At 42.7% G+C, this 23,559-nt stretch overlaps 1 protein-coding gene across 2 annotated transcripts; it reads left to right on the top strand.

Annotated features, from left to right (window-relative positions):
• Positions 1-98: 98 nt before the first annotated feature.
• Positions 99-17,938, top strand: LOC121586739 (5-azacytidine-induced protein 2). 2 transcript variants are annotated; one of them, XM_041903686.1, is made up of 8 exons: positions 99-288; positions 1,202-1,433; positions 1,983-2,099; positions 8,730-8,829; positions 10,504-10,637; positions 10,892-10,941; positions 12,680-12,810; positions 16,410-17,938. In XM_041903686.1, the coding sequence occupies exons 2-8, from the start codon at positions 1,209-1,211 to the stop codon at positions 16,847-16,849; spliced, it is 1,197 nt and encodes a 398-aa protein (XP_041759620.1). In that variant the 5' UTR covers positions 99-288; positions 1,202-1,208; the 3' UTR covers positions 16,850-17,938. The 2 variants fall into 2 exon arrangements, with proteins under 2 accessions (XP_041759620.1, XP_041759619.1); XM_041903685.1 differs by having other exon boundaries at positions 1,198-1,433.
• Positions 17,939-23,559: the final 5,621 nt, after the last annotated feature.

Genomic DNA, 23,559 nt, shown 5'->3' with positions numbered 1-23,559 from the left:
AGTAACATAGCTAGCTACAACCAGATTCATCGTTTTTTTAAGTCGAGGATGACGTTGGAGCTTTTATTTTGAAAATCACATCACCCCGGAAGTTTTAAAAGTGTCATTTCACAAAACTGTGGATGTTTCCTGGTTCATGTTTAATGACACATTTATTTTATATCGAAAATATATAAAATAACGATTTACAACAGATAAATATTTGGCAGCACAGTCGTCCCGTGAGTTGGTACCAAACCATGCTCGATAGATACACAACGTGATATCTTCGAAAACAACATCAAAAAGGTAAAATAAGCTAACGCGGCTAGCTAGTATCAATTGATCATCAGCTGGCTGCGTGTTTTTTTTATCGTTTAGGTGCCAGTTAACTGCTAACGCTGTCATCGCAAACTGGCTCACAGTTGTAAGGTCTAGATGACCAATTTAGCACGCTAGATAACACATCAGTCTTTAGTTTGGGTTGATCCATATTGAATAATGGCCTGTCCCAAGTTGCTAGCTAGCTATGCTAACGTCCTTCGAAATGCTGATGTTTTGATTTTGCTTTGTGTGGTGGAAACTTGATATGTTTACTAATTGTTCTAACTAATAATAATTGATTATGGTTTCAATAATCGATAGATTGATTTCAACAAGTGTCATGACATACTACATTGGTTTTGGTTTCTCTTTGATGCAACAGTTCCTTAGCTCTCACTTCCGTTATCGTGTAACGTTGGGACACACCATAAGGAGTCTGTGTATTGAGAGTCCAACCAATACACAGACTCCCGATGTTGTGTCCCAAAGCTGGTTATCGTGGTGTTTTACACACGCAGCCAAGCCCAATGTAGAGCAGGTTATCGTGGTGTCTAAGACCAATGTAGAGCAGGTTATCGTGGTGTCTTGCACACGCAGCCAAGCCCGACGCAGCTTGTTATGGCTAAGATAAGAAAGAGACGAAGAGTTCAACTGACTCCTCCTATTTATTTTACTACCGTGACCTTTTCTCTGCATTTTCAAAGGTCAACTCATAGCTAGAATCTCAATCCTGGACTTGTAGTACAACTGGCATGGAATACAATGATTGTCATTCTAAAATATGCTGGAAATAAATGAAAGTTCTTCCCAAATATATGCTACTCTGTGTCAGACTTGTTGCATTGTCTTAGTTCTGTATAACTGACTCGTCGGTCTACCTCTGCTCTCTACTAGCTAGGCCTGGTATGGAGCCTGGCATGGAGGCAATGGAGGACGATATCTGCATCCTGAAGCATGAGACTGCATATGGTGGAGCAGGGGAGAGCCCGGTGTCTGTATGTGCGGGGGATGAGTCTGTGGCCTCCCACTTTGCCCTGGTCACAGCATACGAGGACATTAAGAAGAGGCTGAGGGACACCGAGAGAGAGAACACACTGCTGAGGAAGAGAGTCAAACAACTGGAGGATAAGGTACAGCATGAGGGGGGCTTCATTAGACACAACAGTCAGCAGACTCGGCACCCAAAATAGGTTGAAATAAGCCTACTCTGCTCTAAGAACTTCATACATACATACCTTGATACAGCAAGTAAGTTCTCAGCAGTAGCAGTAAAATAAAACGTTATTATCCCGATAGGGTAATTTTTTTTTTTTGACAGATAAAACCTCAGATGGTCAAAGTACATCTAGCACTATTGCCATGGGTTGTTCTCACAATAAAAACATTGTCACTATCAATGTGTTGAGCTAATCCTATTCTTGGAGAGGCTTGCATCATGAGATTCAACAGCTGTAGCTGTGTTGTAACCGATGATGTATGGTTGTAACCTGTAGCTGTGTTGTAACCGATGATGTATGGTTGTAACCTGTAGCTGTTGTAACCGATGATGTATGGTTGTAACCTGTAGCTGTGTTGTAACCGATGATGTATGGTTGTAACCTGTAGCTGTGTTGTAACCGATGATGTATGGTTGTAATCTGTAGCTGTTGTAACCGATGATGTATGGTTGTAACCTGTAGCTGTTCAGGCCTGAAGCCCCTTCCCCTGAAGGACCCCAGTATGTCAACAAGGCCTTCAGTGCCTACCGTGGCATCTACATCGAGAAGGAGGACCTGCAACTGGAGCTTAATAAACTGGTATGTACAGTCCAGTTGGTATGTACAGTCCATGAGGTCCAGCTGGTATGGACATTCCACTAGGTCCAGCTGGTATGGACAGTCCAGCTGGTATGGACAGTCCACTAGGTTCAGTTGGTATGTACAGTCCAGTTGGTATGGACAGTCCACTAGGTCCAGTTGGTATGGACAGTCCACTAGGTTCAGCTTGTATGGACAGTCCAGCTGGTATGGACAGTCCACTAGGTTCAGTTGGTATGGACAGTCCAGTTGGTATGGATAGTCCACTAGGTCCAGCTGGTATGGACAGTCCGCTAGGAGTGGGCGATATACCGGTTTGATAGTAAAAACCGGTATTGTGCCGCGCCATGATATGGATTTAGCAATATCATGGATACCGCGATTTATTCAGAATTCATAAATTCGAATTTTGCATCAATATTTTTTTGTTCCAAATTTCAACTGAGTGATAGTACTAAGTAGCTACATCTTTTTTTTTTTTTTTTTATCCAACCTTTCTTGGTTCTTACGAATAAAAGAATGTATGTTAATATGTTGACCTATTTTTATGAGCGCACGTCGCATGCACTTGTTGCACGCATGTAGTGCTAGCAACAAAGAAGTGTGCAGGCAGCTGCAGTTAGGAGGCAGGTTAACTATTGGGGGAAAAACTTTACAATCCAGGATGAGCGAAAACACAGAAATTGATGTTGCTCAAGAGCAGGAGGATAAATTGGTTAAGAAGAAAGGGGGGCACCTCTGTTGTTTGGAACTGGTTTGGCTTTAAAATCTCCGACCCCGACCAAAACACTACCCTATGCAAGTTGTGTCGTCATGTTGTCTTAGCAAAAGGTGGAAACACGACCAACCTGTTCAATCACTTAAAAAACATACATGTCCGTGAGTATGAACAATGCACCAGAATGCGTGAGACAGTAAGCCCAGGAGCTCGCCCGAAGACAAGCCAGACTCGCACTCAACAATCAATTATATCATCATTTGCTGCCGGTACTTGCTATGAGAAGACGAGCAAAAAATGGATAGACATCACAGCTGCGATTACAAATCACATAGCGAAGGACATGGTACCGATTCAAACTGTGGAGAAAGAGGGGTTCAGAAAGTTGATTCAAACTCTGGACCCAAGATATGAGATCCCGAGCCGCAAATATTTTTGCCAAAAATGCCTGCCACAGCTTTACACAGAATGCTGGGACAGAGTTTACAGTGAGATAAATAACATTCCATTCTTCTCCACTACTGCCGATTTCACGGATCTAATTTTCCACGTGTGAGTTGTCTGGCAAAGAAATACTTATGCATCCCTGCCACAAGTGCCCCCTCTGAGAGGGCATTCAGCACTGGGGGCAATGTGGTGACATGTCACAGGGCAGCACTAAAGCCAGAAACAGTCAACATGCTGGTATTCCTGGCACGGAACTTGTGAAGAAAGTTCTAGTGAAGATTTGTTGATATTGTTGATAATTGATGGTTGAGGCTTGAAAGGTTTAGTTTCAAACGGTTAGTTTTTACATATCTACGGACCGTAGCCAAAACAAACACACGTATTTGAATTTGTAATTACCTTATTTTCTTTATCTCCTGTTATTTTTTATTTAATTTTACTTAATATCTAATTTATATATATATATATATATATAGGCCTACCTACCTCATGTTTACGGAATGCATGTTTGCACAATACAAATAAAAACTTTTCAGGTCCATACGGTCCAATGCCTCACTCTTTCTGGTTATATAAGGTTCAAATACATATTTTTCCTTAACTAATATAATTTAACCAAGAAGGGATATTAAAATGTGATTCATATTTTTTTACGTCATATATCGTGATATCATATCGATATCGTCTGGACAGTGGAAAATATCGTGATATGAATTTTAGCTCATATCGCCCACCCCTACAGTCCGCTAGGTTCAGCTGGTATGGACAGTCCAGCTGGTATGGACAGTCCACTAGGTTCAGTTGGTATGGACAGTCCAGTTGGTATCGACATTCCACTAGGTCCAGCTGGTATGGACAGTCCACTAGGTCCAGTTGGTATGTACAGTCCACTAGGTCCAGCTGGTATGGACAGTCCGCTAGGTTCAGCTGGTATGGACAGTCCAGCTGGTATGGACAGTCCACTAGGTTCAGTTGGTATGGACAGTCCAGTTGGTATGGACATTCCACTAGGTCCAGCTGGTATGGACAGTCCACTAGGTCCAGTTGGTATGTACAGTCCACTAGGTCCAGTTGGTATGGACAGTCCACTAGGTCCAGTTGGTATGGACAGTCCACTAGGTCCAGCTGGTATGGACAGTCCTCTAGGTCCAGTTGGTATGGACAGTCCAGCTGGTATGGACAGTCCACTAGGTTCAGTTGGTATGTACAATCCAGATGGTATGGACAGTCCACTAGATCCTGATCCAGCTGGTATGTACAGTCCAAGTTATGGTGGTTACCAAGTTATGGTGGTTACTAACTTCATCATCACTTCAGCGTCTACTGTGTTCTCCTTATGAAGCTATTAACCAATACATGTATTGATGACACGGCTGTTAGGTTAATATCTGAGATGTTATGTTAGCAGCACAGGTCTGACTGTCTCCTTCCTATACTCCAGCCAATCAATGACTCTTCCTGTCTATATCCTGTCTCTTTGTAACTGTCTCTCCTACTGCTTTATTGACTGTTCCTGTCTTTATCCTGTCTCTTTGTAACTGTCTCTTCTACTGCTTCACTGACTCTTCCTCTCTTTATCCTGTCTCTTTGTAGCTGTCTCTCCTACTGCTTCACTGACTTCCTCTCTTTATCCTGTCTCTTTGTAACTGTCTCTTCTACTGCTTCACTGACTTCCTCTCTTTATCCTGTCTCTTTGTAACTGTCTCTTCTACTGCTTCACTGACTTCCTCTCTTTATCCTGTCTCTTTGTAACTGTCTCTTCTACTGCTTCACTGACTGTTCATCTCTTTATCCTGTCTCTTTGTAACTGTCTCTTCTACTGCGTCACTGACTCTTCCTGTCTTTATCCTGTCTCTTTGTAACTGTCTCTCCTACTGCTTTATTGACTCTTCCTGTCTTTATCCTGTCTCTTTGTAACTGTCTCTCCTACTGCTTCACTGACTTCCTCTCTTTATCCTGTCTCTTTGTAACTGTCTCTCCTACTGCTTTATTGACTCTTCATATATTTATCCTGTCTCTTTGTAACTGTCTCTTCTACTGCTTCACTGACTTCCTCTCTTTATCCTGTCTCTTTGTAACTGTCTCTCCTACTGCGTCACTGACTCTTCCTGTCTTTATCCTGTCTCTTTGTAACTGTCTCTCCTACTGCTTCACTGACTTCCTCTCTTTATCCTGTCTCTTTGTAACTGTCTCTTCTACTGCTTCACTGACACTTCATCTCTTTATCCTGTCTCTTTGTAACTGTCTCTTCTACTGCGTCACTGACTCTTCCTGTCTTTATCCTGTCTCTTTGTAACTGTCTCTTCTTCTGCTTCACTGACTCTTCCTGTCTTTATCCTGTCTCTTTGTAACTGTCTCTTCTACTGCTTCACTGACTTCCTCTCTTTATCCTGTCTCTTTGTAACTGTCTCTCCTACTGCGTCACTGACTCTTCCTGTCTTTATCCTGTCTCTTTGTAACTGTCTCTCCTACTGCTTCACTGACTTCCTCTCTTTATCCTGTCTCTTTGTAACTGTCTCTTCTACTGCTTCACTGACACTTCATCTCTTTATCCTGTCTCTTTGTAACTGTCTCTTCTACTGCGTCACTGACTCTTCCTGTCTTTATCCTGTCTCTTTGTAACTGTCTCTTCTACTGCTTCACTGACTTCCTCTCTTTATCCTGTCTCTTTGTAACTGTCTCTTCTACTGCTTCACTGACTTCCTCTCTTTATCCTGTCTCTTTGTAACTGTCTCTTCTACTGCTTCACTGACACTTCATCTCTTTATCCTGTCTCTTTGTAACTGTCTCTTCTACTGCGTCACTGACTCTTCCTGTCTTTATCCTGTCTCTTTGTAACTGTCTCTTCTTCTGCTTCACTGACTCTTCCTGTCTTTATCCTGTCTCTTTGTAACTGTCTCTTCTACTGCTTCACTGACTTCCTCTCTTTATCCTGTCTCTTTGTAACTGTCTCTTCTACTGCTTCACTGACACTTCATCTCTTTATCCTGTCTCTTTGTAACTGTCTCTTCTACTGCTTCACTGACACTTCATCTCTTTATCCTGTCTCTTTGTAACTGTCTCTTCTACTGCTTCACTGACTCTTCCTCTCTTTATCCTGTCTCTTTGTAACTGTCTCTTCTACTGCTTCACTGACACTTCATCTCTTTATCCTGTCTCTTTGTAACTGTCTCTTCTACTGCGTCACTGACTCTTCCTGTCTTTATCCTGTCTCTTTGTAACTGTCTCTTCTTCTGCTTCACTGACTCTTCCTGTCTTTATCCTGTCTCTTTGTAACTGTCTCTTCTACTGCTTCACTGACTTCCTCTCTTTATCCTGTCTCTTTGTAACTGTCTCTCCTACTGCGTCACTGACTCTTCCTGTCTTTATCCTGTCTCTTTGTAACTGTCTCTCCTACTGCTTCACTGACTTCCTCTCTTTATCCTGTCTCTTTGTAACTGTCTCTTCTACTGCTTCACTGACACTTCATCTCTTTATCCTGTCTCTTTGTAACTGTCTCTTCTACTGCGTCACTGACTCTTCCTGTCTTTATCCTGTCTCTTTGTAACTGTCTCTTCTACTGCTTCACTGACTTCCTCTCTTTATCCTGTCTCTTTGTAACTGTCTCTTCTACTGCTTCACTGACTTCCTCTCTTTATCCTGTCTCTTAGTTACAAAGAGACAGGATAAAGAGATGAAGTGTCAGTGAAGCAGTAGAAGAGACAGTTACAAAGAGACAGGATAAAGAGAGGAAGTCAGTGAAGCAGTAGAAGAGACAGTTACAAAGAACAGATAGAGAGGAAGTCAGTGAAGCGTAGAAGAGACGTTACAAAGAGACAGGATAAAGAGAGGAAGTCAGTGAAGCAGTAGGAGAGACAGCTACAAAGAGACAGGATAAAGACAGGAAGAGTCAGTGACGCTAGAAGAGACAGTTACAAAGAGACAGGATAAAGAGATGAACAGTCGGTGAAGCAGTAGAAGAGACAGTTACAAAGAGACATGATAAAGAGAGGAAGAGTCAGTGAAGCAGTAGAAGAGACAGTTACAAGAGACAGATAAAGAGATGAAGTGTCGGTGAAGCAGTAGAAGAGACAGTTACAAGAGACAGGATAAAGAGAGAAGTCAGTGAAGCAGTAGAAGACAGTTACAAAGACAGGATAAAGGAAGAGTCAGTGAAGACAGTTACAAAGAGACAGGATAAAGAGATGAAGTGTCAGTGAAGCAGTAGAAGAGACAGTTACAAGAGACAGATAGAAGGAAGTCAGTGAGCAGTAGAAGACAGTTAAAGAGCAGGACAAGACAGGAAGAGTCAGTGAAGCAGAAGAAGAACAGTTACAAAGAGACAGGATCAGTAGACATGCAGAAGAGACAGTTACAAAGAGACAGGATAAAGAGATGAAGTGTCAGTGAAGCAGTAGAAGAGACAGTTACAGTCTCTTCTACTGCGTCACTGACTCTTCCTGTCTTTATCCTGTCTCTTTGTAACTGTCTCTTCTTCTGCTTCACTGACTCTTCCTGTCTTTATCCTGTCTCTTTGTAACTGTCTCTTCTACTGCTTCACTGACTTCCTCTCTTTATCCTGTCTCTTTGTAACTGTCTCTTCTACTGCTTCACTGACTCTTCCTCTCTTTATCCTGTCTCTTTGTAACTGTCTCTTCTACTGCTTCACTGACTTCCTCTCTTTATCCTGTCTCTTTGTAACTGTCTCTTCTACTGCTTCACTGACACTTCATCTCTTTATCCTGTCTCTTTGTAACTGTCTCTTCTACTGCTTCACTGACTCTTCCTCTCTTTATCATGTCTCTTTGTAACTGTCTCTTCTACTGCTTCACTGACTGTTCATCTCTTTATCCTGTCTCTTTGTAACTGTCTCTTCTACTGCGTCACTGACTCTTCCTGTCTTTATCCTGTCTCTTTGTAGCTGTCTCTCCTACTGCTTCACTGACTTCCTCTCTTTATCCTGTCTCTTTGTAACTGTCTCTTCTACTGCTTCACTGACTTCCTCTCTTTATCCTGTCTCTTTGTAACTGTCTCTTCTACTGCTTCACTGACTTCCTCTCTTTATCCTGTCTCTTTGTAACTGTCTCTTCTACTGTTTCACTGACTCTTCATCTCTTTATCCTGTCTCTTTGTAACTGTCTCTCCTACTGCTTCACTGACTCTTCCTCTCTTTATCCTGTCTCTTTGTAACTGTCTCTTATACTGCTTCACTGACGCTTCCTCTCTTTATCCTGTCTCTTTGTGACTGTCTCTTCTACTGCTTCACTGACTCTTCATCTCTTTATCCTGTCTCTTTGTAACTGTCTCTCCTACTGCTTCACTGACTCTTCCTCTCTTTATCCTGTCTCTTTGTAACTGTCTCTCCTACTGCTTCACTGACTCTTCCTCTCTTTATCCTGTCTCTTTGTAACTGTCTCTTCTACTGCTTCACTGACTCTTCCTCTCTTTCTCATACTAATTCTCTTTCTTTAACTCTGTTTCTCTAGAAGAGGGAGAAGAGTGAGTCTGAGAGGCGCCTGAATGAGCAGCTGCAGGCCAAAGAGATGGAGCTGCTGCAATTAAAGACAGAGATGGAGACCAGCCAAGGTACTTTAATGACCAGGGACTTAACCTCAGCCAAGGTACTTTAATGACCAGGGACTTAACCTCAGCCAAGGTACTTTAATGACCAGGGACTTAACCTCAGCCAAGGTACTTTAATGACCAGGGACTTAACCTCAGCCAAGGTACTTTAATGACCAGGGACTTAACCTCAGCCAAGGTACTTTAATCACTAGGGACTTAACCTCAGCCAAGGTACTTTAATGACCAGAGACTTCACCTCAGCCAAGGTACTTTGATGACCAGGGACTTAACCTCAGCCAAGGTACTTTGATGACCAAGGACTTAACCTCAGCCAAGGTACTTTAAGCACCAGAGACTTCACCTCAGCCAAGGTACTTTAATGACCAGGGACTTAACCTCAGCCAAGGTACTTTAAGCACCAGGTACTTAACCTCAGCCAAGGTACTTTAAGCACCAGAGACTTAACCTCAGCCAAGGTACTTTAAGCACCAGAGACTTCACCTCAGCCAAGGTACTTTAATGACCAGGGACTTAACCTCAGCCAAGGTACTTTAAGCACCAGGTACTTAACCTCAGCCAAGGTACTTTCAGCACCAGAGACTTAACCTCAGCCAAGGTACTTTAATGACCGGGGACTTAACCTCAGCCAAGGTACTTTAAGCACCAGGGACTTAACCTCAGCCAAGGTACTTTAATCACCAGGGACTTAACCTCAGCCAAGGTACTTTAATAATCAGGGACTTAACCTCAGCCAAGGTACTTTAATCACCAGGGACTTAACCTCAGCCAAGTTACTTTAATCACCCGGGACTTAACCTCAGCCAAGGTACTTTAATCACCAGGGACTTAACCTCGGCCAAGGTACTTTAATCACCCGGGACTTAACCTCAGCCAAGGTACTTTAATCACCCGGGACTTAACCTCAGCCAAGGTAATTTAATCACCAGGGACTTAACCTCAGCCAAGGTACTTTAATCACCAGGGACTTAACCTCAGCCAAGGTACTTTAATCACCAGGGACTTAACCTCAGCCAAGGTACTTTAATCACCCGGGACTTAACCTCAGCCAAGGTACTTTAATCACCAGGGACTTAACCTCAGCCAAGATACTTTAATCACCAGGGACTTAACCTCAGCCAAGGTACTTTAATCACCAGGGACTTAACCTCAGCCAAGGTACTTTAATCACCAGGGACTTAACCTCAGCCAAGGTACTTTAATCACCAGGGACTTAACCTCAGCCAAGGTACTTTAATCACCAGGGACTTAACCTCAACCAAGGGACAGTATCATTACCAGGTTTTCCCCTTAGTCTCACCAACAGACTGACAGGAAGTGTCATCTTGACCAGGCAGGGACTTTCCCTTAGTCTCACCAACAGACTGACAGGCAGTGTCATCTTGACCAGGCAGGGACTTTCCCTTATATTCAGCCAAGGTGTGATGACCAGGAATGTCCCTAAAGTCCAGCTAAGGGACAGTTGATGCCCATTACTTTTTACTGAGCCTAGAAGCACAACTCCCAATGTGCCCACTATCCCACAGACAAGCTAGAGTGTTTATCGTTCAACCTCCCTACCCTGATGTTCAACGTTTCTCCCATCCTAGCAGAGATACAGAAGTAGAGTGGGACTGATTTCAAATGACACGGAAGTGACAAAGTGTATGTAACTGTGTATGTTCTCTCCCTCCATAGTGATGAAGTCTCTAACCAGTACTCAGGACTACTGGCAGGTGGACAGGGTCAACAGTGAACTGAAGATCCATACTCTGCAGGAGGAGTTGGAGAGGATGACTCAGGAGAAGAACCGACTGCAGGAGCATTGTGGGGTAAGACTATGGGAATATAGAACCACAAGTGTGTTTCATTCACAAAATTCCCGATGAAGGTCTGTTGACCAAAACCCGATGAAGGTCTGTTGACCAAGACCTTTGTTTGAGGTCCATGAAGACACATTGTGGAGCAACAAGAATTCCAGTGTAGTGTACTGGGCTTTCATTTCCAGACATGGTATGTGAACTACGCTCTTTTTCTAGGGTTTAATTTATAACCCTTTTGAAGCCGTATGTCCTCCTCTTCCTAGGATTCTTCTGGAACTGACTGTGACCAGAATCACGTGGAGTCTAACCCCAGGTATGTCCTTAATCTCCCCAGAATGGTGCTTCAGGTTTGACCCCAGGGAAGATCTCACTAAATTGCAGCAGAATGAGAACCATTTGAAACACCTGTCATAGTGTAGATGCTATGACCAGCCACCAGGAGGAGACAAAGCTTTGTTTACCTCAGAGCCAGGTAGCACTATGTCTGTAGTTTACCTAGCAACAGGGTTAACTTTCAATAAGAAACTCATCTGAGTACTTGCACATGCCACTCAGACAGACAGATCATATTAGAATAGACTGAGATAATGCCACTGATAGACAGATCATATTAGAATAGACTAGGACACATGCCATATAAATTCAAGGCATCTGTTGTTGCAAAACAACTCTGTCAGTTGTCCCATGCTGATGAATAATAACATCTGATCTCTCTTGCATTGGCTCAATGTATACTGACTGGACTCTACTCACACATACTACACTGCCACTACAACACACACACACACACATGCATATTGACGCCACACACACATACGCTACTGCTACTCTGTTTATTATCTATCCTGATTGCATAGTCACTTTTACCCCTAGCTACATATACATATTACCTCAACTTCCTGGTACCCCTTCACAGTGACTCTGTACTGGTACTCCTTGTATATAGTCTCATTACTACCTCATACCCCTACACACTGACTCTGTACTGGTATTCCTTGTATATAGTTTCATTAATACCTCATACCCCTACACAGTGACTCTGTACCGGTACTCCTTGTATATAGTTTCATTAATACCTCATACCCCTACACAGTGACTCTGTACCGGTACTCCTTGTATATAGTCTCATTACTACCTCATACCCCTACACAGTGACTCTGTATCGGTACTCCTTGTATATAGTCTCATTACTACCTCATACCCCTACACAGTGACTCTGTACTGGTACTGCTTGTATATTGTCTCATTATTGTTATTTTATTGTGTTACTATTTCCTTTTTTATTTAGCTAATTTTTCATTCTTTTTAACTCTGCATGGTTGGGAAAGGGCTCGTAAGTCAGCATTTCACTGTGAAATCTACAGCTGGACCAGGAGCATGTGACAAATACAATGGGATTTGATCTAATTTGGGAACGTGGACTAAACCTCCAGTACATTATTATGTCCACTAGTGGGCACTACATACCCAGAGTTTCATTCATTGAGATCCGAAGTAAAAGCCTTTATCGCACCGAACAGGTGCCTGTCTGAAATGATTCCTTCTCCATCCTGTGAATCTCACAGAGAAATTGAGCCTAATATCTTTAAGTGTAATGTTTGAAAAGCACTTCACAAATAAATATATTATAATTCTGTAGAAAATCAGTAACACTGTAGATGTTAGCTGCCACCAACATCACATCTCTAACTCCATTTAACTACCTTGTTTTGATGCTCAAAACATCTTGGCGTGTGCATCTTGGCTCTAGATCGAAAAAAATATGCATTTAGGTCTTTGCATTAATGTAGAGTTTTGAAGGATTTGTCTTCTATTATCAATGAAATGTGTTTGTATTTATTTCAATATTCTGGAATTGCTAGGAGCAGGGGAAAGGGGCAGCATTACTGTTTTCACAAATGTAAAAAATAAAATTACAAAAACATGTAAATTCTGTGTACTCCTGTCCTGAATAAGTATGTATTGTGTAAATGTGCATAGGCCTGTAGATGAATATAGGAGTGTTGTCCTTTAGTCTTGTCTCATTGTAGTTATTGTATTGTTATTTACAGCGCTATGACTGTTCTACAGTCATATGAGGCCCTGGCCACTGAGATCTCCACTCTACACTCAGTGTTGAAACAACAGTCTGACCTGGTGAAGAAGCTCGGTGACAAACCACAGCTAGCAACTAACAGACGAGGTGAGTTACAAAGCACAGCTAGCAGCTAACAGATGAGGTGAGTTACAAACCACAGCTAGCAGCTAACAGACGACGTGAGTTACAAACCACAGCTAGCAGCTAACCGATGAGGTGAGTTACAAACCACAGCTAGCAGCTAACAGACGAGGTGAGTTACAAACCACAGCTAGCAGCTAACAGACGAGGTGAGTTACAAACCACAGCTAGCAGCTAACAGACGACGTGAGCTACAAACCACAGCTAGCAGCTAACAGACGACGTGAGTTACAAACCACAGCTAGCAGCTAATAGACAAGGTGAGTTACAAACCACAGCTAGCAGCTAACAGACAAGGTGTGTTACAAACCACAGCTAGCAGCTAACAAGTTCCGGAAGGTTGCAGACAGAAATGTCTTGAGCTGGCTAGATCCCCTATACTACATGGCAGAGGTGTGTGTATTTTCTAGGTAGGGTATTTCTATCTGAACAATCCAGGATAATGTGCCCTCTTTAACATAATCCCTGTGTATGAGGGAGAGTTGAACAATCCAGGATAATGTGCCCTCCTTAACATAATCCCTGTGAATGAGGGAGAGCTGAACAATCCAGGATAATGTCCCCTCCTTAACATAATCCCTGTGTATGAGGGAGAGCTGAACAATCAGGATAATGTGCCCTCCTTAACATAATCCCTGTGTATAAGGGAGAGGGCCTCGGACTGACCACGTGCTAAAGAGCAGATTTTCTGACGTACTGCTGCTACTTATTAATTGTAGAGAAATGAATGTTTTCACCTCAAGTTCCCTTGTCAACATCTCATGAGTTCCCCCTTCTCTCTGAGTGATAACTAAACCCACCCTGTCTTTTCACACATCTTAAAACAACATGCCATCAACAAGGAATCTTTCAAAATAAAAGTTGTTGATGAAAGAGAGCCTTCTATACTACTGTAGGCTAGGTGGAGAAAGACATTCTACTTTAGGCTAAAGTGGAGAAAGACATCCTACTGTAGGCTAGGTGGAGAAAGACATCCTACTGTAGGCTAGGTGGAGAAAGACATCCTACTGTAGGCTAGGTGGAGAAAGACATTCTACTGTAGGCTAGGTGGAGAAATACATCCTACTGTAGGCTAGGTGGAGAAAGACATCCTACTGTAGGCTAGGTGGAGAAAGACATCCCAGCTATTATCATAGCACTACAATTTTAGAGGATATATTATGATATGAAGACTTCCCTCTGTCTCTCTTTCCCGTTCTGATGTTTTTCACCCCTGGAGAGATGTAGTTTTACTGTTCTCTTTGTGGAACAGAGGACCAAACAAGAGATGTAGTTTTACTGTTCTCTTTGTGGAACAGAGGACCAAACAAGAGATGTAGTTTTACTGTTCTCTTTGTGGAACAGAGGACCAAACAAGAGATGTAGTTTTACTGTTCTCTTTGTGGAACAGAGGACCAAACAAGAGATGTAGTTTTACTGTTCTCTTTGTGGAACAGAGGACCAAACAAGAGATGTAGTTTTACTGTTCTCTTTGTGGAACAGAGGACCCAACAAGAGATGTCGTTTTACTGTTCTCTTTGTGGAACAGAGGACCAAACAAGAGATGTAGTTTTACTGTTCTCTTTGTGGAACAGAGGACCAAACAAGAGGTGCAAATTAGAATGAAATATAAAGAGCAAATGTATTTATTCTAGTGAATATCCCAGACTAATCCTGTTTCGTAGATGAGGGAGACAGAAAGGGAGAGATGTATTTATTCAAAGACACTGAGCATCTGTATTCGTCTGAGGTTTTTACTACGGAATCACTTTTATTCAAATGGAGCTCTCATGAGACTGTTTCTGTCTCCCTCCTGCTCTTCCATCAAACACAGAGGAACTCTCATTTAAACTTTATTATTATCCGCTCAACATGATGATTGGATAGAAAACCAATGATGTGTGTATCTAATGTTGCATGCCTTTGTGCTGAATATTAAAGAGGCTGTCTGGGTGTGTTAAGAAGTTTGACAGAACTGCTCTCAGACGCTCTTTACCACAGAAAGGCTATATAGAAAGATATCAGGCTCTCTTTACCATAGAAAGGCTATATAAAAAGATATCAGACGCTCTTTACCATCTAAGCCATGTTATCTCTTAGTTGTATCTCTCAGTATTCCTGAGGGATGCATCTCTCTAAAAGCCTTAATCAGGCCTGTGTGTGTTGTGTTTCTGAAGCCTGTCTAGTTCTGAAGGGAATGTCAGAGGTGTGATTCTCACTCTGTCTCTCCTCACACTACTCAGCCCAATTAGCTATACAGCCTCTGGGAACTACAGTGTCTGGCTGTCTACATGTCTGTCTGTCTACCTGTCTGGCTGTCGCTCTGGCTGTTGCTCTGCCTGACGCTCTGCCTGTCTGCATGCCTGTTTGTCTGTCTGTCGGTCGGTCTGTCGCTCTGTCTCTCTGTCTGTTCATCTGTCTGTCTCTGCTTGTCTGTCGGTCTGTCTACCTGACTGTCTGGCTGTCTGTCGCTCTGCCTGTCTGTCTATCTACCTGTCTCTGCCCGTTTGGCTTTCTGTCGCTCTGTGCTTGTCTGTCTGTTCATCTGTCTGTCTACCAGGCTGTCTGTTGCTATGTCTGTCTGTCTACGTGTCTGTCTGTCTGTCTGTGTGTCTGTCTACGTGTCTACGTGTCTGTCTGTCTGTCTACATGTCTGTCTGTCTGCTTCCTAGTGGAGAAAACCAAACTAAAATGCTGGCTGAATGTAAGATAATAATTTCTTAATAAATCATTTGTCTATTCTATTCACACACGGTTTACTAATTCCTTTTCAGCATCAGCCAACCCAACCACATATCCCTAAAGGTACATTCTTTCACCATCACCCAACCCAACCACATGTCCCTAAAGTGGCACAGGAACATTATTTAATTAACTAGCCTAGTTATTGGCATTCATCCAGCTTAGAGGAGAATGGATACCAATCAACAGCATTCAGAGTTGATTATTGAGCCCAAATGATTACTAGAACCAGTTACACTAACTGAAATGATTACTAGAACCAGTCACACTAACTGAAATTATTACTAGAACCAGTCACACTAACTGAAATGATTACTAGAACCAGTCACACTAACTGAAATGATTACTAGAACCAGTCACACTAACTGAAATTATTACTGGAACCAGTCACACTAACTTCATCATCAAGACAGTGGAATAAATTGTGTGGTGTTGTGATATTAATTTGTGAGAGTTCCATGGACAAAGATTGGAACATAATCCAAATGAATATTCCCTGGTCTTCATGAACAGTCAGGTGTGATGAGGTGCTTTGTTTGAATTTATTTATTTTCTTGAGTGCTGCTTTGGGGTAAGTGGCAAGGGTGAGGGTGCCACATTCTGGTACTTGTTCAGTAGGGTACAACGTAGCAGAACATTATGCAACTGAAAACAACAATGAGTGTTATTGTACCATTTCAGGTAGTACCAAAATGTAATACCAAAACAACAGTGTCAAAATGTTTCCTCCTGTTTGACGCCTACTGAACACAACCAGGTAAAACATTCTAATCATCTGACAACCTGCTTGAAGCAGTCTAGTTAAAGAAATAGTGTTTGTGCAATTGTGCCCTTCTCTCTAGCTGCCTCAACTGTCCCTGTCCAGTGCCTGGACGATGTGGAGAAGAACCTGAACCATCGAACAGTCCGCATCTCCGTGCCCCGTCCCCCTAGTGCCCCCCCTGTCCCCTCCAGCTCTGGCCGGCCCTGCCTGCCCCCCGTGGGCCCCCCGGCTCTGGAGGGTCTCAGGGAGGACTACTGGCAGAACGGTCCCTGGTCCAGCCACTACCCTGGAGCCCTCGGTCTGGGCAATACCAGCCCTGTCCTCCTGCCTCCTCCTCCTCTCAACCAGGCCTCTCTGGATGACTCCTCCTGGTCCTTCCCCTCCCCGCCCAAACCCAGTGATGCCCTCTTCTGGGAGGGCCAGAGGCAGGGTCTGAGCCAGGGCAGCCCCATCCACTCCTCCAGGGGTAGTTCCCCCATGAGCCCTAATGGAGACTGGGCCAAGCCCCCACCCTACTGAGGTGGAGACCCCCTGGCTCCAAGCCTGCCCTGCCGTGCAACACCCAACCTGCCTTAAGATGAGGAGACAACTCTGGATCCTCCAGCCTGGGGAACTAGCTACAGGAGGATTCAACTAGCCACAGAGCAACCACAGGAGAGGCTTCTGAGGGGCCACCCTCTGACCCATAAGGGTTCACCCTGACTCAGCCCAGACACACTGATGACTCCCCTCCCTTGGGATCTGGTGGCAGAGAAAGGAAGTTTCATACATCCAAGAGGGAAAGATGATGGAGACTCTGGACAGCTAGATTATGGCTATGTGTGTATCCATACTGGTATTTACTAGAGCTCAAAGATGTGGTGAACTGATCCACAGTCAAACTGGTTTTCAATTGTAGCCACCCTAATGTGAGTTCTTTACATGTTCCCATTGTCAAGTATTATAAAGGTATATAGTCACTCCCTACGTTATCTCACCATAATACTATAAAGGTTATAGTGTGTCTGCGCTGTAACAGATACTGGCATATATAGCCCCAGTAGCACCTAAAGCTGTTTTTATCACACAACACAAGGTACAAAACCCCACACACCTTTCTTTGTCCTAAACCTCAAAACAAGACACATTGAACTTAGCTAATCTGTCAGTTGTTTTAGAAACTGATGGCTAATTTGTATAGTATTTGTTTACAACTTATGGCAAATAAGCATTGGAAAGATCCCCTGAAATATAAAGGCCTTTAACCCAGTACTGCCCCCTACAAGTTCTGGAGAGCTTACAGGCCAAATCCACACCTGGTATCTTCACGTCAAAAGCGATCTTTATTTTCTATATCACGCACCCTCTTTTCCAGTGATTATGGTTCAGCTATTCTGCTTTGAAGTCAATGGAAGTAGGGCTTGTATTTTACACCGAAACCATGTCAATACAATAATCTATATGTATATTAAAGACGTTATGTTATGGGAAGCACTTTCAATCATATGAGAGTTGGGGTGCAGTAGCAGTACAGTCTTGTTTCTAGCTGGCCAGTGTCCCAAATAACACCCTATTCTCTGTATACAGTGCATTTGGAAAGTATTCCGACCCCTTGACTTTTTCCAGATTTTGCTACGTTACATCATTATTCTAAAATGGATTAAATGGTTTGTTTTCCCCCCTCAATCTACACACAATACCCCATAATGACAAAGCAAAAGCAGGTTTTTAGTAGTGTTTGCAAATTTATTAAAAAGAAAAAATGGAAATTTCACATTTACATAAGTATTCAGACCCTTTACTCCGTACTTTGTTGAAGCAACTTTGGCAGCGATTACAGCCTCGAGTCTTCTTGGGTATGACGCTACAAGCTTGGCACACCTGAATTTGGGGAGTTTCTCCCATTCTTCTCTGCAGATCCTCTCAAGCTCTGTCAGGTTGGATGGGGAGCGTCGCTGTACAGCTATTTTCAGGTCTCTCCAGAGATGTTCGATCGGGTTCAAGTCTGGGCTCTGGCTGAGCCACTCAAGGACATTCAGAGACTTGTCCCGAAGCCACTCCTACGTTGTCTTGGCTGTGTGTTTTAGGGTCGTTGTGCTGTTGGAAGGTGAACCTTCGCCCCAGTCTGAGGTCCTGAGCGTTCTGGAACAGGTTTTCATCAAGGATCTCTGTACTTTGCTCCGTTCATCTTTCCCCTCGATCCTGACTAGTCTCCCTGCTGCTGAAAAATATCCCCACAGCATGATGCTGCCACCACCATGCTTCACTGTAGGGATGGTGGCAGGTTTCTTCCAGGTGTGACGCTTGGCATTCAGGCCAAAGAGTTCATTCTTGATTTAATCAGACCAGAGAATCTTGTTTCTCATGGTCTGAGAGTCCTTTAGGTGCCTTTTGGCAAACTCCAAGCGGGCTGTCATGTGCCTTTACTGAGGAGTGACTTCCGTCTGGCCACTCTACCATAAAGGCCTGATTGGTGGAGTGCTGCAGAGATGGTTGTCCTTCTGGAAGGTTCTCCCATCTCTGCTGTGTTCTTGGGGACCTTCAATGCTGCAGAAATGTTTTGGTAGCCTTCCCCAGATCTGTGCCTCGACACAATCCTGTCTCGGAGCTCTACGGACAATTCCTTCGACCTCATGGCTTGGTTTTTGCTCTGACATGCACTGTCAACTGTGGGACCTTATATAGACAGGTGTGTGCCTTTCCAAATTATGTCCAATCAATTGAATTTACCACAGGTGGTCTCCAATCAAGTTGTAGAAACATCTCAAGGATGATCAATGGAAACAGGATGCACCTGAGCTCAATTTCGAGTCTTACTTATGTAAATAAGGTATAAAAAAATTAAAAAATGTCAAACTATTTTATCTTTGTCATGATGGGGTATTGTGTGTAGATTGATGAGGAACATGTTTGATTGAATCAATTTTAGAATAAGGCTGTAACGTAACAAAATGTGGAAAAAGGGAAGGGGTCTTAATACTTTCCGAATGCGCTGTAGTGCACTACCTGGTCAAAAGTAGTTTACTATGTAGGGGATAGGGTGCCATTTGGGAGGTGCTGAGATGATGTAGAGTTGTATAGTATGTTTATGTTTTCTGCCAGGCTGAGTTGAGTTCACTCCAGTGTTTAAGAACCTCCTAGCATATAGGAGCCTCTCCGTGGATAGAAAGTGAAATATCATCTAGAAATGTGATGTGACTTCTGTCTTGTCTGGAAAGGGCCACGATGGTAAAGGAATTTTTCTTACCTCCATTTTCTCCTTCAGTCCTTTATAATTGTGATCAATGATTATTTCTATATATTCTTTTTTAAACCAATGTTATTTTCCAATAGTTGTTTCATACTCACTCCTGTAAAAGATTTGCAGACCACAATGCAATGTACAGTAGATATGGATTATATTTTAGAACCTTCCACTGTATGTAAATATGATTTAAATTAAATAAATGAATGTGAATGTCTTTGGTTCATAGCCCACTACTTATCATGTTTTCTTAGCTTTACAAGATTCTACATCATTTGTTTTTGTGATACACATATTGTGACTGCCAGTCATAAATATTTATTGACTGGTTAGAAATGGGTTGGGTGGGTTTGGTTTACAGTCGTCAGTGCTGACCTCAACCACAAAGTTAGAAAATGAAAAGGCAAAACAATAAAAGGAAAGGAAATGTAGCAAAGTGACACTCTAATAAAGATCACGCTATTTGCCAAAATGTGTGAATAAAGGTGTTCACTCACATCTATTTTTCTGTAACGGATAACTGACCAACCAGAAGAGAAGCACAAGCAAGAGTTGCGCTTTGTTAACCCACTCAGACAGAACCCCTCTCTCACTACAAGGATAATGTCTCATAGTTGCCCTTTGTTAACCCACTCAGACAGAACCCCTCTCTCACTACAAGGATATTGTCTCATAGTTGCCCTTTGTTAACCCACTCAGACAGAACCCCTCTCTCACTACAAGGATAATGTCTCATTGTTGCCCTTTGTTAACCCACTCAGAAAGAACCCCTCTCTCGCTACCAGGATATTGTCTCATAGAGTTGCCCTTTGTTAACCCACTCAGACAGAACCCCTCTCTCGCTACAAGGATAATGTCTTATTGAGTTGCCCTTTGTTAACCCACTCAGACAGAACCCCTCTCTCGCTACAAGGATATTGTCTCATAGAGTTGCCCTTTGTTAACCCACTCAGACAGAACCCCTCTCTCACTACAAGGATAATGTCTCATAGTTGCCCTTTGTTAACCCACTCAGACAGAACCCCTCTCTCACTACAAGGATATTGTCTCATAGTTGCACTTTGTTAACCCACTCAGACAGAACCCCTCTCTCACTAGAAGGATAATGTATCATAGTTGCCCTTTGTTAACCCACTCAGACAGAACCCCTCTCTCGCTACAAGGATAATGTCTTATTGAGTTGCCCTTTGTTAACCCACTCAGACAGAACCCCTCTCTCGCTACAAGGATATTGTCTCATAGAGTTGCCCTTTGTTAACCCACTCAGACAGAACCCCTCTCACTACAAGGATAATGTCTCATAGTTGCCCTTTGTTAACCCACTCAGACAGAACCCCTCTCTCACTACAAGGATATTGTCTCATAGTTGCACTTTGTTAACCCACTCAGACAGAACCCCTCTCTCACTAGAAGGATAATGTATCATAGTTGCCCTTTGTTAACCCACTCAGACAGAACCCCTCTCTCACTACAAGGATATTGTCTCATATTTGCACTTTGTTAACCCACTCAGACAGAACCCCTCTCTCACTACAAGGATAATGTCTCATAGTTGCCCTTTGTTAACCCACTCAGACAGAAACCCTCTCTCACTACAAGGATAATGTCTCATCGTTGCCCTTTGTTAACCCACTCAGACAGAACCCCTCTCTCACTACAAGTATATTGTCTCATAGTTGCCCTTTGTTAACCCACTCAGACAGAACCCCTCTTTCACTGCAAGGATAATGTCTCATAGAGTTGCCCTTTGTTAACCCACTCAGACAGAACCCCTCTCTCAATACAAGGATATTGTCTCATAGAGTTGCCCTTTGTTCACCCACTCAGACAGAATCCCTCTCTCGCTACAAGGATATTGTCTCATAGTTGCCCTTTGTTAACCCACTCAGACAGAACCCCTCTCTCACTACAAGGATAATGTCTTATTGAGTTGCCCTTTGTTAACCCACTCAGACAGAACCTCTCTCACTACAAGGATAATGTCTCATTGAGTTGCCCTTTGTTAACCCACTCAGACAGAACCCCTCTCTCGCTACAAGGATAATGTCTCATTGAGTTGCCCTTTGTTAACCCACTCAGACAGAACCTCTCTCACTACAAGGATAATGTCTCATTGAGTTGCCCTTTGTTAACCCACTCAGACAGAACCCCTCTCTCGCTACAAGGATAATGTCTCATAGAGTTGCCCTTTGTTAACCCACTCAGACAGAACCCCTCTCTCGCTACAAGGATAATGTCTCATAGTTGCCCTTTGTTAACCCACTCAGACAGAACCCCTCTCTCACTACAAGGATAATGTCTCATAGAGTTGCCCTTTGTTAACACACTCAGACAGAACCCCTCTCTCGCTACAAGGATAATGTCTCATAGACTAAAATTGTTTGTTCCAGCAGAGCAGAGCTCAGGAAGTGACCCAATCACACATACTCTAGTTATTCAGGTTATTTCAGTCCAAACCTGAGACCTATTTCAGTTTAACCAAGTACTGTCCACAATACGGTACTTATTCACCATTCAAACAGTCATGCAATCTAAAGACTGATTAATCACATTAAATTGTAGCTAGTAGGCCCTATCTCCCATGATATTGGTCATTCCTCATTCGGCATATCATTTTTAGTCATCAATTGTTTTACGTGAGCGACATGAGATCAGATTGTGTCTCGGCTCCGAACCCCACCATCCACATCTCAGTTATAGACTGACTGGCTCAGATACAGTAACTTTGTTCTTCTATCATGGATACTTATGATTGACTAGCCTCGATTTCCAGTCTTTCACATAGTTGTAAGTACAGTGGGTATCAAGTATTCATCAACCTTGGATTTCTTCACATTTTGTTGTGTTACAATGTGGGATTAATAATATAGATTTAATTGTGATTTTTTTAAATAATTGATCTACACAAAATACTCCATAATGTCAAAGTGAAAAGAATTCTACAAATATTTACAAATTAATACACATTTTATAACTAAAATATATGAGTTGCTTAAGTATTCACCGCCTTTGTTTAGGCAAGCCTAAATTGGTTCAGGAGTTAAATGTGGCTTAACAAATCACATAAATTACATGGACTCACTCTGTATGAAATAATACAACATACAACACCTGTAAGGTCCCTCAGTCAAGTGTTGAATTTCAAGAACAGATTCAACTACAAAGACCAGGGAGCTTTTCAAAAGCCTCATAGAGAAGGGCAGTGATTGATAGATGGGTAACAATAATTTGTAAGTCGCTCTGGATAAGAGCGTCTGCTAAATGAAGTAAATGTAAAAAAAATGTAAGTAACAAATCAGACAATGAATATCTCTTTAAGCATGGTCAAGTTAATCATTATTCTGTGGATGATGTATTAAGCCACCCAGACACGAAGATAATGTAATCCTTCTGAACTGAGCTGCAGGACAGGAAGGAAACTGCTCAGGGATGTCACCATGGTGATTTTAAAACACTGACTCTGTGACCAATATGATTTTAAAACGGCTACAGAGTTCAATGGCTGTGATGGGAGAAAACTGAGGATGGATCAACAAGATTGTAGTGACTCCACACAGGAATACAGTTGTTGGCCTTATGTTTGGGGCAAATCTAACACATCACTGAGTAACTGCCTCCTTATTTTCAAGCATGGTGGTGGCAGCATCATGTTATGGGTATGCTTGACATCGGCAAAGACTGGGGAGTTTTTCAGGATAAAAATAAATGGATGGAGCTAATCACAGGCAAAATCCTAGAGGAATCCCTGCTTCAGTCTGCTTTTCCCCCAGACACTGGGAGATGAATTCACCTTTCAGCAGGACAATAACCTAAAACAGAAGGCTAAATCTACACTGGAGTTCCTTACCAAGAAGCCAGTGAATGTTCCGGAGTGGCCAAGTTACCGTTTTGACTTAAATCTGCTTGAAAATCTATGGCAAGACTTAAAAATTGCTGTCTAGCCATGATCCCCAACACCTTGACAGGGTTTGAAGAACTTTGAAAAGAATAATGGGCAAATATTGCA

The sequence above is a fragment of the Coregonus clupeaformis genome, unplaced genomic scaffold, assembly GCF_020615455.1.
Source record: "Coregonus clupeaformis isolate EN_2021a unplaced genomic scaffold, ASM2061545v1 scaf0222, whole genome shotgun sequence".
In the NCBI taxonomy this organism is placed as follows: Eukaryota; Metazoa; Chordata; class Actinopteri; order Salmoniformes; family Salmonidae; genus Coregonus; species Coregonus clupeaformis.
This window is presented reverse-complemented; position numbering and strand designations above follow the sequence as displayed.